This window comes from Capra hircus, unplaced genomic scaffold (genome assembly GCF_001704415.2).
Source record: "Capra hircus breed San Clemente unplaced genomic scaffold, ASM170441v1, whole genome shotgun sequence".
Lineage (NCBI taxonomy): Eukaryota > Metazoa > Chordata > Mammalia > Artiodactyla > Bovidae > Capra > Capra hircus.
This window is the reverse complement of record NW_017199520.1, coordinates 8432-19547: the sequence shown is the minus strand read 5'-3', so window position 1 is coordinate 19547 and position 11116 is coordinate 8432. Positions and strand designations below refer to the sequence as shown.

At 48.3% G+C, this 11116-nt stretch overlaps 2 protein-coding genes and 1 pseudogene across 2 annotated transcripts; 2 read left to right on the top strand and 1 right to left on the bottom strand.

Annotated features, from left to right (window-relative positions):
• Positions 1–4844: 4844 nt before the first annotated feature.
• LOC108635037 (immunoglobulin omega chain-like) lies at positions 4845–5361 on the bottom strand. The gene is made up of 2 exons (XM_018045343.1): positions 5316–5361; positions 4845–5197 (listed from the first exon to the last, which is right to left on the bottom strand). The coding sequence occupies exons 1-2, from the start codon at positions 5359–5361 to the stop codon at positions 4845–4847; spliced, it is 399 nt and encodes a 132-aa protein (XP_017900832.1).
• Positions 5362–5750: 389 nt separating this feature from the next.
• LOC102172471 lies at positions 5751–7975 on the top strand (annotated as a pseudogene).
• A 400-nt stretch (positions 7976–8375) lies between these two features.
• Positions 8376–9391, top strand: LOC102175427 (40S ribosomal protein SA). The gene is given in 3 exon segments (XM_005691668.3): positions 8376–9086; positions 9088–9286; positions 9289–9391. Coding segments are annotated over 3 exon segments (885 nt in total). The 5' UTR covers positions 8376–8453; the 3' UTR covers positions 9342–9391.
• Positions 9392–11116: the final 1725 nt, after the last annotated feature.

The following is an 11116-nucleotide window of genomic DNA, read 5'->3' as shown; positions in this document are numbered from 1 at the left end:
TGTGAGACTATTAAGAATGAGGTCAGCAGACGCACAGTAAATAATCGGCCTCGTCCTCAGCCTGGAGCGAAGTGATGGTCAGAGGTGCCTGTGTTGCCAGACTTGGTGCCAGAGAATCGGTCGGGACCCCGAGGGTCGTTGTTACTGCATAGATCAGGGTTTTGGGGGCCGATCCTTGGAGCTGTTCGGTACCAGCTCACACCCAATATTCCAATGTTGCTGCTTCCAGAGCAGGAATGGTCACCGACTGGCCAGGGACCCGGACACGGAGGCGGCTGAGTCAGCACAGCGTGGGCCCAGGATCCTGGAAGGGGAGAGACAGAGATGGTGACTCTGCGGTCCAGACACAAGATCAGGGAGCAGGGCCTGTGAGTCTTCCCAGGGCCCGCCCTGTCCCTGCATCCAGTCACTGTGGCAGAGAGCGCCACCCAGGGGAGGAGCAGAGGGGACCAGGCCATGGTGAAAACGGTCAGGGCGTCCTGCCGTCTGCGGGCCCCACAGCTGAGCAGAGCGTCCCCCCACCCCGCTCCTGCCCTCTTCATAGCCTGAGAGGGGGCGGGGCCTTTCATGCAAATGACCGTCCTCCCCACCCCACCCCCCAGCTCTCTGCCCAGCTCTCTGACCCCCCAGCTCTCTGAATCCCCCAGCTCTCTGACCCCCCCCCAGCTCTGTGACCCCTCCCTGGGCCCTGGCTCCTGTCCCTGTGCCTGAGGGGTGCAGGGTGTGGACTGGGCGGCGGCTGTAGGGGCCCAGGGCCGGGAGGTCCCATCCAGGAGCCCTGAGCACTGGTTGCCTGGCAGTGCCAGGGCCTGGGCCCAGCTCTCACCCCACTAACCAGCTCAGGAATGGCCCTCGCGCGCCCCCTGGTGTCCAGGCCCGGACACGCTCCCTGTGCCCTGGTGAGCGGAGCCCTCAGGGACAGCTCTGCCCCTGCCCTGGGCACTGTCCCTGCCTCAGAGCCAGTTCAGGGGCCTCCTCTGTGTCCGCTGTGACCTCAGGGCCCCTGTGTGCTCCCCTGAGGCCCCTCAGGCCGAGTCTGTCCATGTCTCCCTGGGCTGCTCGGGTCAGGACTGAGAGGGCTTCCGGGGCACGGGTTCCTCTCCATCAGGATCAGGTCAGGGCAGTGCTGGCCCCGGGGAGGCCCGTCCCCTTCTGGGCAGGAGAGCGGGTCCCTCCTCTGTGGGTCCCCTCCCTGGTGGCCGGAGCCCTGCTTCCTCTGTGCGTCCCCTCCAGCCGTGAGGAGGGGGCTCTTCTCTGTCGAGGTGGGAAAGGTGTAGGGGGAGAGGCCGGGGGTGGGACTCTGGATTCCTGGAGTGTCTGGATCTTCACTGTGTGAGGCTTTCCACACGGTGCACTCCCGTCGCTGTGTCCTCTCTTACGAAGTGACCGCCCTACTGGGCATCTCTCCTGCAGGCTCAGGGCACAGGCTGCAGGGAGCAGGGCTGTGATCCTCATAGCACTTTTCACTGAGACTCTGAAGGGCCCTGAGCAGCGTCTGTTCCCAGGGAGCCTGATATGTGGTGGCTGTTAGGATGAATTGTTCCAAGCAGTGGGTAAAGAAGATACAGTTCAGGGAAAGTTTTGGTTGGACAAGAGGCCCTACTACAGTTTGCCCCGCACTGAATCTGTGTGTTACACTGTAGGTGTGTGACTTTGAGATTCTTAAAAAGCATTTATTTATTCATTATCTGGGTGCTGGCTTAGTTGTAGCTTGTGGGATCTAGTTCCCCGAACAAGGATGGAACCAGGCTGACTGGCACTGGGAACATGGAGTTTTAGCCACTGGACCACCTGGGAATTCCCTGAGACAGTAAATGTATGAAAATATGTTAATGGATTTGTGAAAATGTTAAGGTCATTACTTGAAATACATGCATGAATTTAACTGAAGGTCAATCTATGTTTATTTCAATTTTTCATTGATGAGTCACATGTCAGAAATATAATTCTTTGTCAGGTTTTAATTAAGAAAAGATTAAATGACACAGGACAGATCTTTTGAAATTTTTTATTAAGAAGTAAAACTTGATTTTTACACAGATATTTGCATTATTAATTTTTTGGAGTCTGAGTGAAGCAGAGCAGGAACCATCCTCTTTCTGTCACTTATAGCATCTCCACTGGGGGATTTTTATTTCTGATTAGGAAGATGTGAAGACCTCTAAGACCTTTTAGAACTACCACCCAAAAAAGATGTCCTTTTCATTCTAGGGGACTGGGAATGCAAAAGTAGGAAGTCAAGAAACACCTGGAGTAACAGGCAAATTTAGCCTTGGAGTACAGAATGAAGCAGGGCAAAGGCTCATAGGGTTTTTCCAAGAGAACACACTGGTCATAGCAAACACCCTCTTCCAAAAACACAAGAGAAGACTCTACACATGGACATCACCAGATGGTCAACACCGAAATCAGATTGATTATATTCTTTGCAGCCAAAGATGGAGAAGCTCTATACAGTCAGCAAAAACAAGACCAGGAGCTGACTGTGGCTCAGATCACGAACTCCTTATTGCAAATTCAGACCTAAATTGAGGAAAGTAGGGAAAACCACTAGACCATTCAGGTATGACCTAAAATCAAATCCCTTATGATTATAGAGTGGAAGTGAGAAATAGATTTAAGAGACTAGATCTGATAGACAGAGTGCCTGATGAACCATGGAATGAGGTTCATGATATTATACAGGAGACAGGGATCAAAACCATCCCCAAGAAAAACAAATGCAAAAGAGCAAAATGGCTGTCTGGGGAGGCCTTACAAATAGCTGTGAAAAGAAGAGAGGCGAAAAGCAAAGGAGAAAAGGAAAGATATAAGCATCTGAATGCAGAGTTGCAAAGAATAGCAAGGAGAGATAAGAAAATCTTCCTCAGTGATCAATGCAAAGAAACAGAGAATACAATGCAGAGAAACAACCGAATGGGAAAGACTGGAGATCTCTTCAAGAAAATTAGAGACACCAAGGGAACATTTCATGCAAAGATGGGCTCGATAAAGGACAGAAATGGTATGGACCTAACAGAAGCAGAAGATATTAAGAAGAGGTGGCAAGAATACACAGAAGAACTGTACAAAAAAGATCTTCACGACCCAGATAATCACGATGGTGTGATCACTTACCCAGAGCCAGACATCCTTGAATGTGAAGTCAAGTGGGCCTTAGGAAGCATCACTACGAACAAAGCTAGTGGAGGTGATAGAATTCCAGTTGAGCTATTTTGAATCCTAAGAGATGATGCTGTGAAAGTGCTGCACTCAATATGCCAGCAAATTTGGAAATCTCAGCAGTGGCCGCAAGACTGGAAAAGGTCAATTTTCATTCCAATCCCAAAGAAAGGCAATGCCAAAGAATGCTCAAACTACCTCACAACTACACGCATCTCACACGCTAGTAAAGTAATGCTCAGTAAAGTAAAGCCAGGCTTCAGCAATATGTGAACTGTAAACTTCCAGATGTTCAAGCTACTATTAGAACAGGCAGAGGAACCAGAGATCAAATCGCCAACATCTGCTGGATCATGGAAAAAGCAAGAGAGTTCCAAAAAAATATCTATTTCTGCTTTATTGACTATGCCAAAGCCTTTGACTATGTGGATCACAATAAACTGTGGAAAATTCTGAAAGAGATGGGAATACCAGACCACCTAACCTGCCTCTTGAGAAACCTGTATGCAGGTCAGGAAGCAACAGTTAGAACTGGACATGGGACAACACAGTGATTCCAAATAGGAAAAGGAGTACGTCAAGGCTGTATATTGTCACCTTGCTTATTTAAGTTCTATGCAGAGTACATCATGAGAAACGCTGGACTGGAGGAAGCACAAGCTGGAATCAAGATTGCCAGGAGAAATATCAATAACCTGAGATATGTAGATGACACCACCCTTATGGCAGAAAGCAAAGAAGAATTAAAGAGCCTCTTGATGAAAGTGAAAGTGGAGAGTGAAAAAGCTGGCTGAAAGCTCAACATTCAGAAAACTAAGATCATGGCATCTGGTCCCATCACTTCTTGGAAAATAGATGAGGAAACAATGACAGACTTTATTTTTGGGGGCTCCAAAATCACTGCAGATGGTAACTGCATCCATGAAATTAAAAGACACTTACTCCTTGGAAGGAAAGTTATGACCAACCTAGACAGCATATGAAAAAGCAGAGACATTACTTTGTCAACACAGGTCCGTCTAGTCAAGGCTATGGTTTTTTCAGTGGTCATGTATGGATGTGAGAGTTGGGCTATAAAGAAAGCTGAGTGCCGAAGAATTGATGCTTTTGAAGTGTGGTGTTGGAGAAGACTCTTGAGAGTCCCTTGGACTGCAAGGAGATCCAACCAGTCCATCCTAAAGGAAATCAGTCCTGAGTGTTCATTGGAAGGACCAATGCTAAAGCTGAAATTCCAATCCTTTGGCCACCTGATGCAAAGAACTAACTCATTTGGAAAAGACCCTGATGCTGGGAAAGATTGAAGGTGGGAGGAGAAGAGGAGGACAGAGGGTGAGATGGTTGGATGGCATCACCAACTCAATGAACACGAGTTTGAGTAAACTCCGGAAGTTGGTGATGGACAGGGAGGCCTGGTGTGCTGCGGTCCATGGGGTCACAATGAGTCTGACACAACTGAGCAACTGAACTGAACTGAACTGAACTGAGGAAGATGTGTGTCAAAACATGGCAGTCTGAGCGATCAGAGCCGTGGGTAGGTCTGAGATATGAGATGAGGGCAGTACATGACAGGTCAGACCTGTTGTTCTCAGGAAACTCAGAAGTGACCACGGGAGGTTAACCAGAGTGAGAGCAAAACAGCAATGATGGCCGCAGCAGGGAGGACACAGGGGCGCAGTGCCTGTTCAGCCTTGCACAGTCTGAAGCACCTGGTAAATACCAGTGTTTTGGTGACAGTAGCAGTTACAATCAGCCTCATCCTGAGTCTGCAGCCCAGAGATGAGCAGGAGCTCTGTGTTGGCCGAGGCAGCCTTGGATCCAGAGAAGTGACTGGGGACCCTGGAGCCCTGGGGCTTATCGGAGTGTGACTTGAACATCAGGAGGTACTGGGGAGGGCCCCCTGGCTTCTGCTGGAAACAGGACATTTGATAGCTACCAACACTGTAGCCACTGCTCAGAGTGCAGGTGAGTCTGGCTGATGCTCCTGGAGACGCAGAGAAGGAGGCCGGCTGAGTCAGCACGGGCTGGGAGAGGGAACCTGCAGACACAGACACAGGGGAGACGGGGCAGGAGCTGCAGGAAAGGTTCCCAGAGTCTGCGCCCCAGGGGCTGATGAGGCTGGGGGCTGAGCCCTGGTGCCCGGGGCCCGCCCCTACCTGTGCAGAGAGAGAGGAGCACCAGCAGGAGAGGAGTCCAGGCCATGGTGCTCACAGGACCCTGGTCCCCACAGTGGGCTGGGCTGCCTCAGGCTTCCTTTTCTCCCCCCAGCCTCTGCCAGAGGAGGGGCTGCCATGCAAATAGGGGTCCACCCAGGGCCCGCCCAGCCCATCTCTCAGCCCTGATGCTGGAGCTCAGCTCACAGCCCAGACTCAGGGGGTGGAGGGGAGTTCCCCCTTGGGAGCCCCTGGAGGAAGCACCTGCTGAGACCACACAGGTCCCTGCTCACAGGTCTCTGCAGTCAGACAGGACACGCTGCTGAGTCCCCCCAGGAGCACAGGCCCTGCCTCCAGCCCAGCTCCTGGAGCGACTAAGTCTCCCTGAGCAGCTGTGCAGGAACCCAGGGCAGTCCCACAGTGCCCGCTGCTGGCAACATGTGGGAAAACATGCATGAAAAGGGAATGAAGTTCAGTTTTCTAAGAAGGTACAACACTTGTTCTAGTAGAGAAAATAAGTAAACAGATGAAGATGCTTAGAAGAAACAATATTTTGTCATGAAATTACTCCACAAAAAGACGTAATCTATCCTTATTTAGCGTAAATATCTAACAAACGTCAGGAGTCAGATGCTTCCCATACACTGGATTTGTATTTTTTTAAGCATGAAAAAGATGTGAAAGTTGTGTTTCTCTGAGGAAGCAGTTAAAATTTATCCCACTTCCCTTGTTTTCCTGTGTTTAAGGATCTGCCTGTCGATGGAGGGGACATGGTCGCAGTGCCGAAGCCAGGAAGCTCCCACATTCTGCAGAGCAACTCAGCAGGAAAGCCGAACTGCTGAAGCTCCATCCCCCAGAACTGGTGCTCTGCAACAAGAGAATCCACGCCAGTGAGAAGCCAGCGCACTGTGATGAAGAGCGGCCGCGCGCCCCACAACCCGAGAGCCCAGGAGCAGTGACGACCCCACACAGCCGTCAGTCAACCAATCAAGTGTAAGAAACAACCTGACCACCAAACCAGCAGAAGGGGACATCACAGACCACCGTTGTAAACAGTGATCCAAGTCCTCTCGACAAAATGAAATGTTAGAAAAGTAGAGAAATCCCAATCTCAGGTTAAGACATTGACAGTGTTACCAGCTGTTATTGTTTTGAATATATGTTATATTTTATATGAAGACTCTCAAACATAAATTTACAGAGCAATCCAGTTCACACACTCCCAGTCGCCCCCGACCCCTTCAGGCTCTTCTCGTGTCTCTGGAGCCTGGGCGTTTGCCGAGACCAACCTGGGGGCATCCTCCTTGTCCAAGGCGACCGAGGCCGCCCCAGGGGGCAGCCTGGGGGGAACCTGGCCACCCTGGCACTTGGCGGGCAGTGGGACCACGAAGGCAAGGGGAAGGTGCTGATCTGCTGGCGCAGGACGCCAGCACGCTGTGCCACTGCCAGGGAGGAAGTAACGCTGGCCTCAACAGTTGCGCATTCTGTGGAGGGTGACTTTTGTCTTTCACCCAGTGAACAACTCAGGCTCCCAGTGGAGCCCGAATGTTACTGCATTCACTGGAAATGATGTGGTAATTCACCTACCTGGATTGTGTGAGAAAGCAGAAAAAAAATGTTCCAAGAGGGAAAGGTCTGGAAGGCTGGACAAAGGCTTCTCATACCTGACAGAGCTCATCCTGGAACAACAGAGAGGAGAACAAGCAGGAAAAAGTTGGGGTACCACAGAAAGGGCATTCTCTCTGTTTATTCTTTCCAAAAGGACCAGAGTGGATTTAGGATATGTGATCTTGTTTCTGACTTTGATGGCTGTTCTGAGAGGTTCCAAGTTCTGACTAACCACTACAAATCTATATACCCCACTTCGGAAATAGACATTGAAGATGAATTCCAAAAACTCAAGGGTTATATGGAAAGGGTGAGACCAACTGTGAGATATATGGAGTTTATTTCCTATGTCGGGCTTTCAAGGAAACACCATCGAAGAAAATCTTGGTGAAGGTGCAGTTGCAGCACTGCTAGATACTGACTTTGAAAGCCATCCTTTTGTAACCTCTTTGAGCTGTACGGTTGGAGGTGTTTGTACTGGCTTGGGTATGCCCCCTTAAAATGTGGAGAAGTGTATGGAGTTGTGAAAGCTTATACAACTAGAGTTGGGATTGGTCCCTTTCCTACAGAGCAAGACAATGAAATTGGAGAATTATTACAAACAAGGGGTAGAGAATTTGGTGTAACTACAGGAAGGGAAAGAACGTGTGTCTGGTTGGACCTTGTTTTGATTAAATATGCTCATATTATTAATGGATTTACTGCATTGGTACTTAAAACTTTTGATATTTTGGATATATTTATGGAAATCAGAGTTGAAGTTGCATACAAGTTAGATGGTGAGGTTATAACTCATTTCCCAGTAAACCAAGAACTCTTAAATAAATGGATTTAAATGTAAGACCCTCCAGAATGGAACACACAGATATGGAATGCAAGGACATTTAAGGAACTACCTATTAATGCCCAGAATTGTTTGATTTATTGAAGATGAAGTTCAATTTCCAGTTAAATAGATTTGGTTAGATAAATCCAGAGTCTATGATTCAACCCTATTAAGGATTTCCAGTGATACAAGAAACATTCCTGGAGAGGTGGGGAAAGGACTTTCTTAAATATTTCATTGATGATCTATGAATTCTAAGAATAAAGACACTGAAATGAGGTTTAGGCCCTACAGTCGCTTCCAGTCTTTCAAGATGGATGACTGGTGTGGAGATACACTTCGGCAATTTGGCAATTTCCTTAGCTGGCATAATTGGCAAAATATTTGTTGCTTCTCCTGCTCATGGTGCCATATTTTCTTTTAATTTTAATAATAATATAATGAATATTGTTTGAAATCTAAAATAGAATTACTTTCAAAAATGAAGTTTTTCTTCATTATTGTTGTGTGTTCATAGATTTTATCTCTATTGAAAAGTAAGAATAATTAATGCAGTTTGCATAAATATTTTTACATTCTGATCATTCAATTCTGTCACTGTAACCTTCGTTGTTTGAAAAAATGATGAGCCTTTCGGCGCTACCCAGAGAGGGGTCCATACGGCGTTGTCTTGAATTCCCATCGTAACTTAAAGGGAAGCTTTCACAATGTCCGGAGCCCTTGATGTCCTGCAAATGAAGGAGGAGGATGTCCTCAAATTCCTTGCAGCAGGAACCCACTTAGGTGGCACCAACCTTGACTTCCAAATGGAACAGTACATCTACAAAAGGAAAAGTGATGGCATCTACATCATAAATCTGAAGAGGACCTGGGAGAAGCTTCTGTTGGCCGCTCGGGCCATTGTTGCCATTGAAAACCCGGCGGATGTCAGTGTCATATCCTCCAGGAATACTGGCCAGCGAGCTGTGCTGAAGTTTGCTGCTGCCACTGGAGCCACTCCTATCGCTGGCCGCTTCACTCCGGGAACCTTCACTAACCAGATCCAGGCCGCCTTCAGGGAGCCGAGGCTTCTGGTGGTCACCGATCCCAGGGCTGACCACCAGCCCCTCACGGAAGCCTCCTACGTTAACCTGCCAACCATTGCCCTGTGCAACACGGACTCTCCTCTGCGCTACGTGGACATCGCCATCCCGTGCAACAACAAGGGGGCGCACTCAGTGGGCCTGATGTGGTGGATGCTCGCCCGGGAAGTCCTGCGCATGCGTGGCACCATCTCCAGAGAACACCCGTGGGAGGTCATGCCGGACCTCTACTTCTACAGGGACCCGGAGGAGATTGAAAAAGGAAGAGCAGGCAGCAGCTGAGAAGGCTGTGACCAAGGAGGAGTTTCAGGGCGAATGGACCGCTCCAGCTCCAGAGTTCACGGCTGCCCAGCCTGAGGTGGCAGACTGGTCCGAAGGCGTGCAGGTGCCTTCCGTGCCCATTCAGCAGTTCCCCACTGAAGACTGGAGTGCTCAGCCTTCCACTGAAGACTGGTCTGCAGCCCCACTGCCCAGGCCACGGAATGGGTAGGAACCACCACCGAGTGGTCGTAAGCTGTTCTTCCAAACACTTGTAGAACTTGCACCAAAATGGAAATCTGGTTGATGGAAATAAACTGTTTCTAAAAAAAAAAAAAAAGAAAGAAAAAATGATGAGAGGAATCCTGTAAATGTTTGTAGTGATATAAATTCTGTTTAAATTTTGAACTGTTCATTTTCCTTTGAGACCACTGCAAATTTGACCTTTGGTGGTAGGCGTGTTATACTCAAGGGTCCTTTAATTTGTACAAACACAAAATGTGTTTCTCTCTGTGAATTATTTAACACATTGAACATTTAATTAAATGTTAAAAGGAAAAAACTATTCCCTAGAATAACTATCGCAATGTTTAAAAAAACTTAGTCATTAAAAGACCTGTTTGATAAATAAATTTAACACCAATAATAGCAAACACTACATCACATTGAAACACCTGGACATCTTAGTAACATCCTAGTACACACTGAACACACACACCTAACTCCACACGGGTCACCCTACAGAGCCTCTGCCCACAGCTTTGTCTCCTCCTCTGCACAGACACTCCCAGGATCCACCCTCTCCTTAGAGACACCTTCTGATTCTCAGCTTCCAGCAGCCTCTCCCCGACACAGACTCGGCTAAGACCTCACATGGACCAGGAGGTGGGAACCAAATCTGAACTATTGGGTACAGACCAGGAGTTCTGGGGGATGGGCCTCACGGGGATGAGGGTCCCCATCATGGAGGAAGGTTTCAGAGAGCCCTGAGTGGTTTCCCCACTGGTTGGCCCACCACCCATTCTGAGACTCGGCATTTTGGCCCATGCTGGCCACGGGCACCTCCTCTAACCTCTGGAATATCCTAGCCCCCATTCAGAGTCCACCCTGGGCACAGGGATATGCTTAAATTGAGATTCTTGTCTCCTTGGAAACTGACCTTATCCCAAAATGTGCATCTCTGTTAGCTGTGGCCCCACAGTCCAGTGCAATCCTACGTGTATGTGAAAGGACAGTGAAAGAGGGCAGCAGAACACTCGAGTGGTGACATGGGGTACTCTGTGAGCCATACGTTCAGGGTGAGGACAGGAGCTCAGTATTCAGGGTCACCTGCCATTGGTCTGAATTCCCCTATGAGCAGCACGGCTGCCATCCCAGCTGAGCACAAACAGTCAGCCATGTCCTCAGGCTGGAGCCCAGGGATGGTCAGGGGTCTTGACGGACCTGGAACCGGAGAACTCCTCTGAGATGATAAGGGCTGCTTGTGACTCCTGTGGGTCAGGAGTCTTGGGACCTGGCCAGGGTATGGCTGCAGCCAAGATGCAGAAAATAACAGAAACTAGAACATACTGAGGCAAAATCTAAGAGAAAATAAAAAAGAGTTTCTGAAGTAAAACTGTACAGAAAAAAAAAAAAATTAGTTTATGTGATAAAATCAGAAAGAGGTTCAGATGTAAAATCTCAAAGAAACTACAGGGTTTTTAGGAAAAACTCTTAAAGTAAGAGGATATGAGTTAAAATCTGTCAGTAAGAAACAGGGTCTGAGGAAAAATCTGACAGAAACTAGAGGGTACTGAGGTTAAATCTGAAAGAAATTAGGGTGTTCAGAGGTAAAATCTGACAGAAAGTAGGGGGTTAAGAGAAAAAATCTAACCAAAACTAGGGACTTCAGAGGTAAAATTTGAGAAACTAGGGGGTTCAGGGGTATAATCTGAGAAACTATATAAAATTGACAGAAATTAGGGCATTCCAAGGTAAAATCTGACAGAAACAAGGGGGTTCTGAGGTAAAAACTCATAGAAACTAAGGGA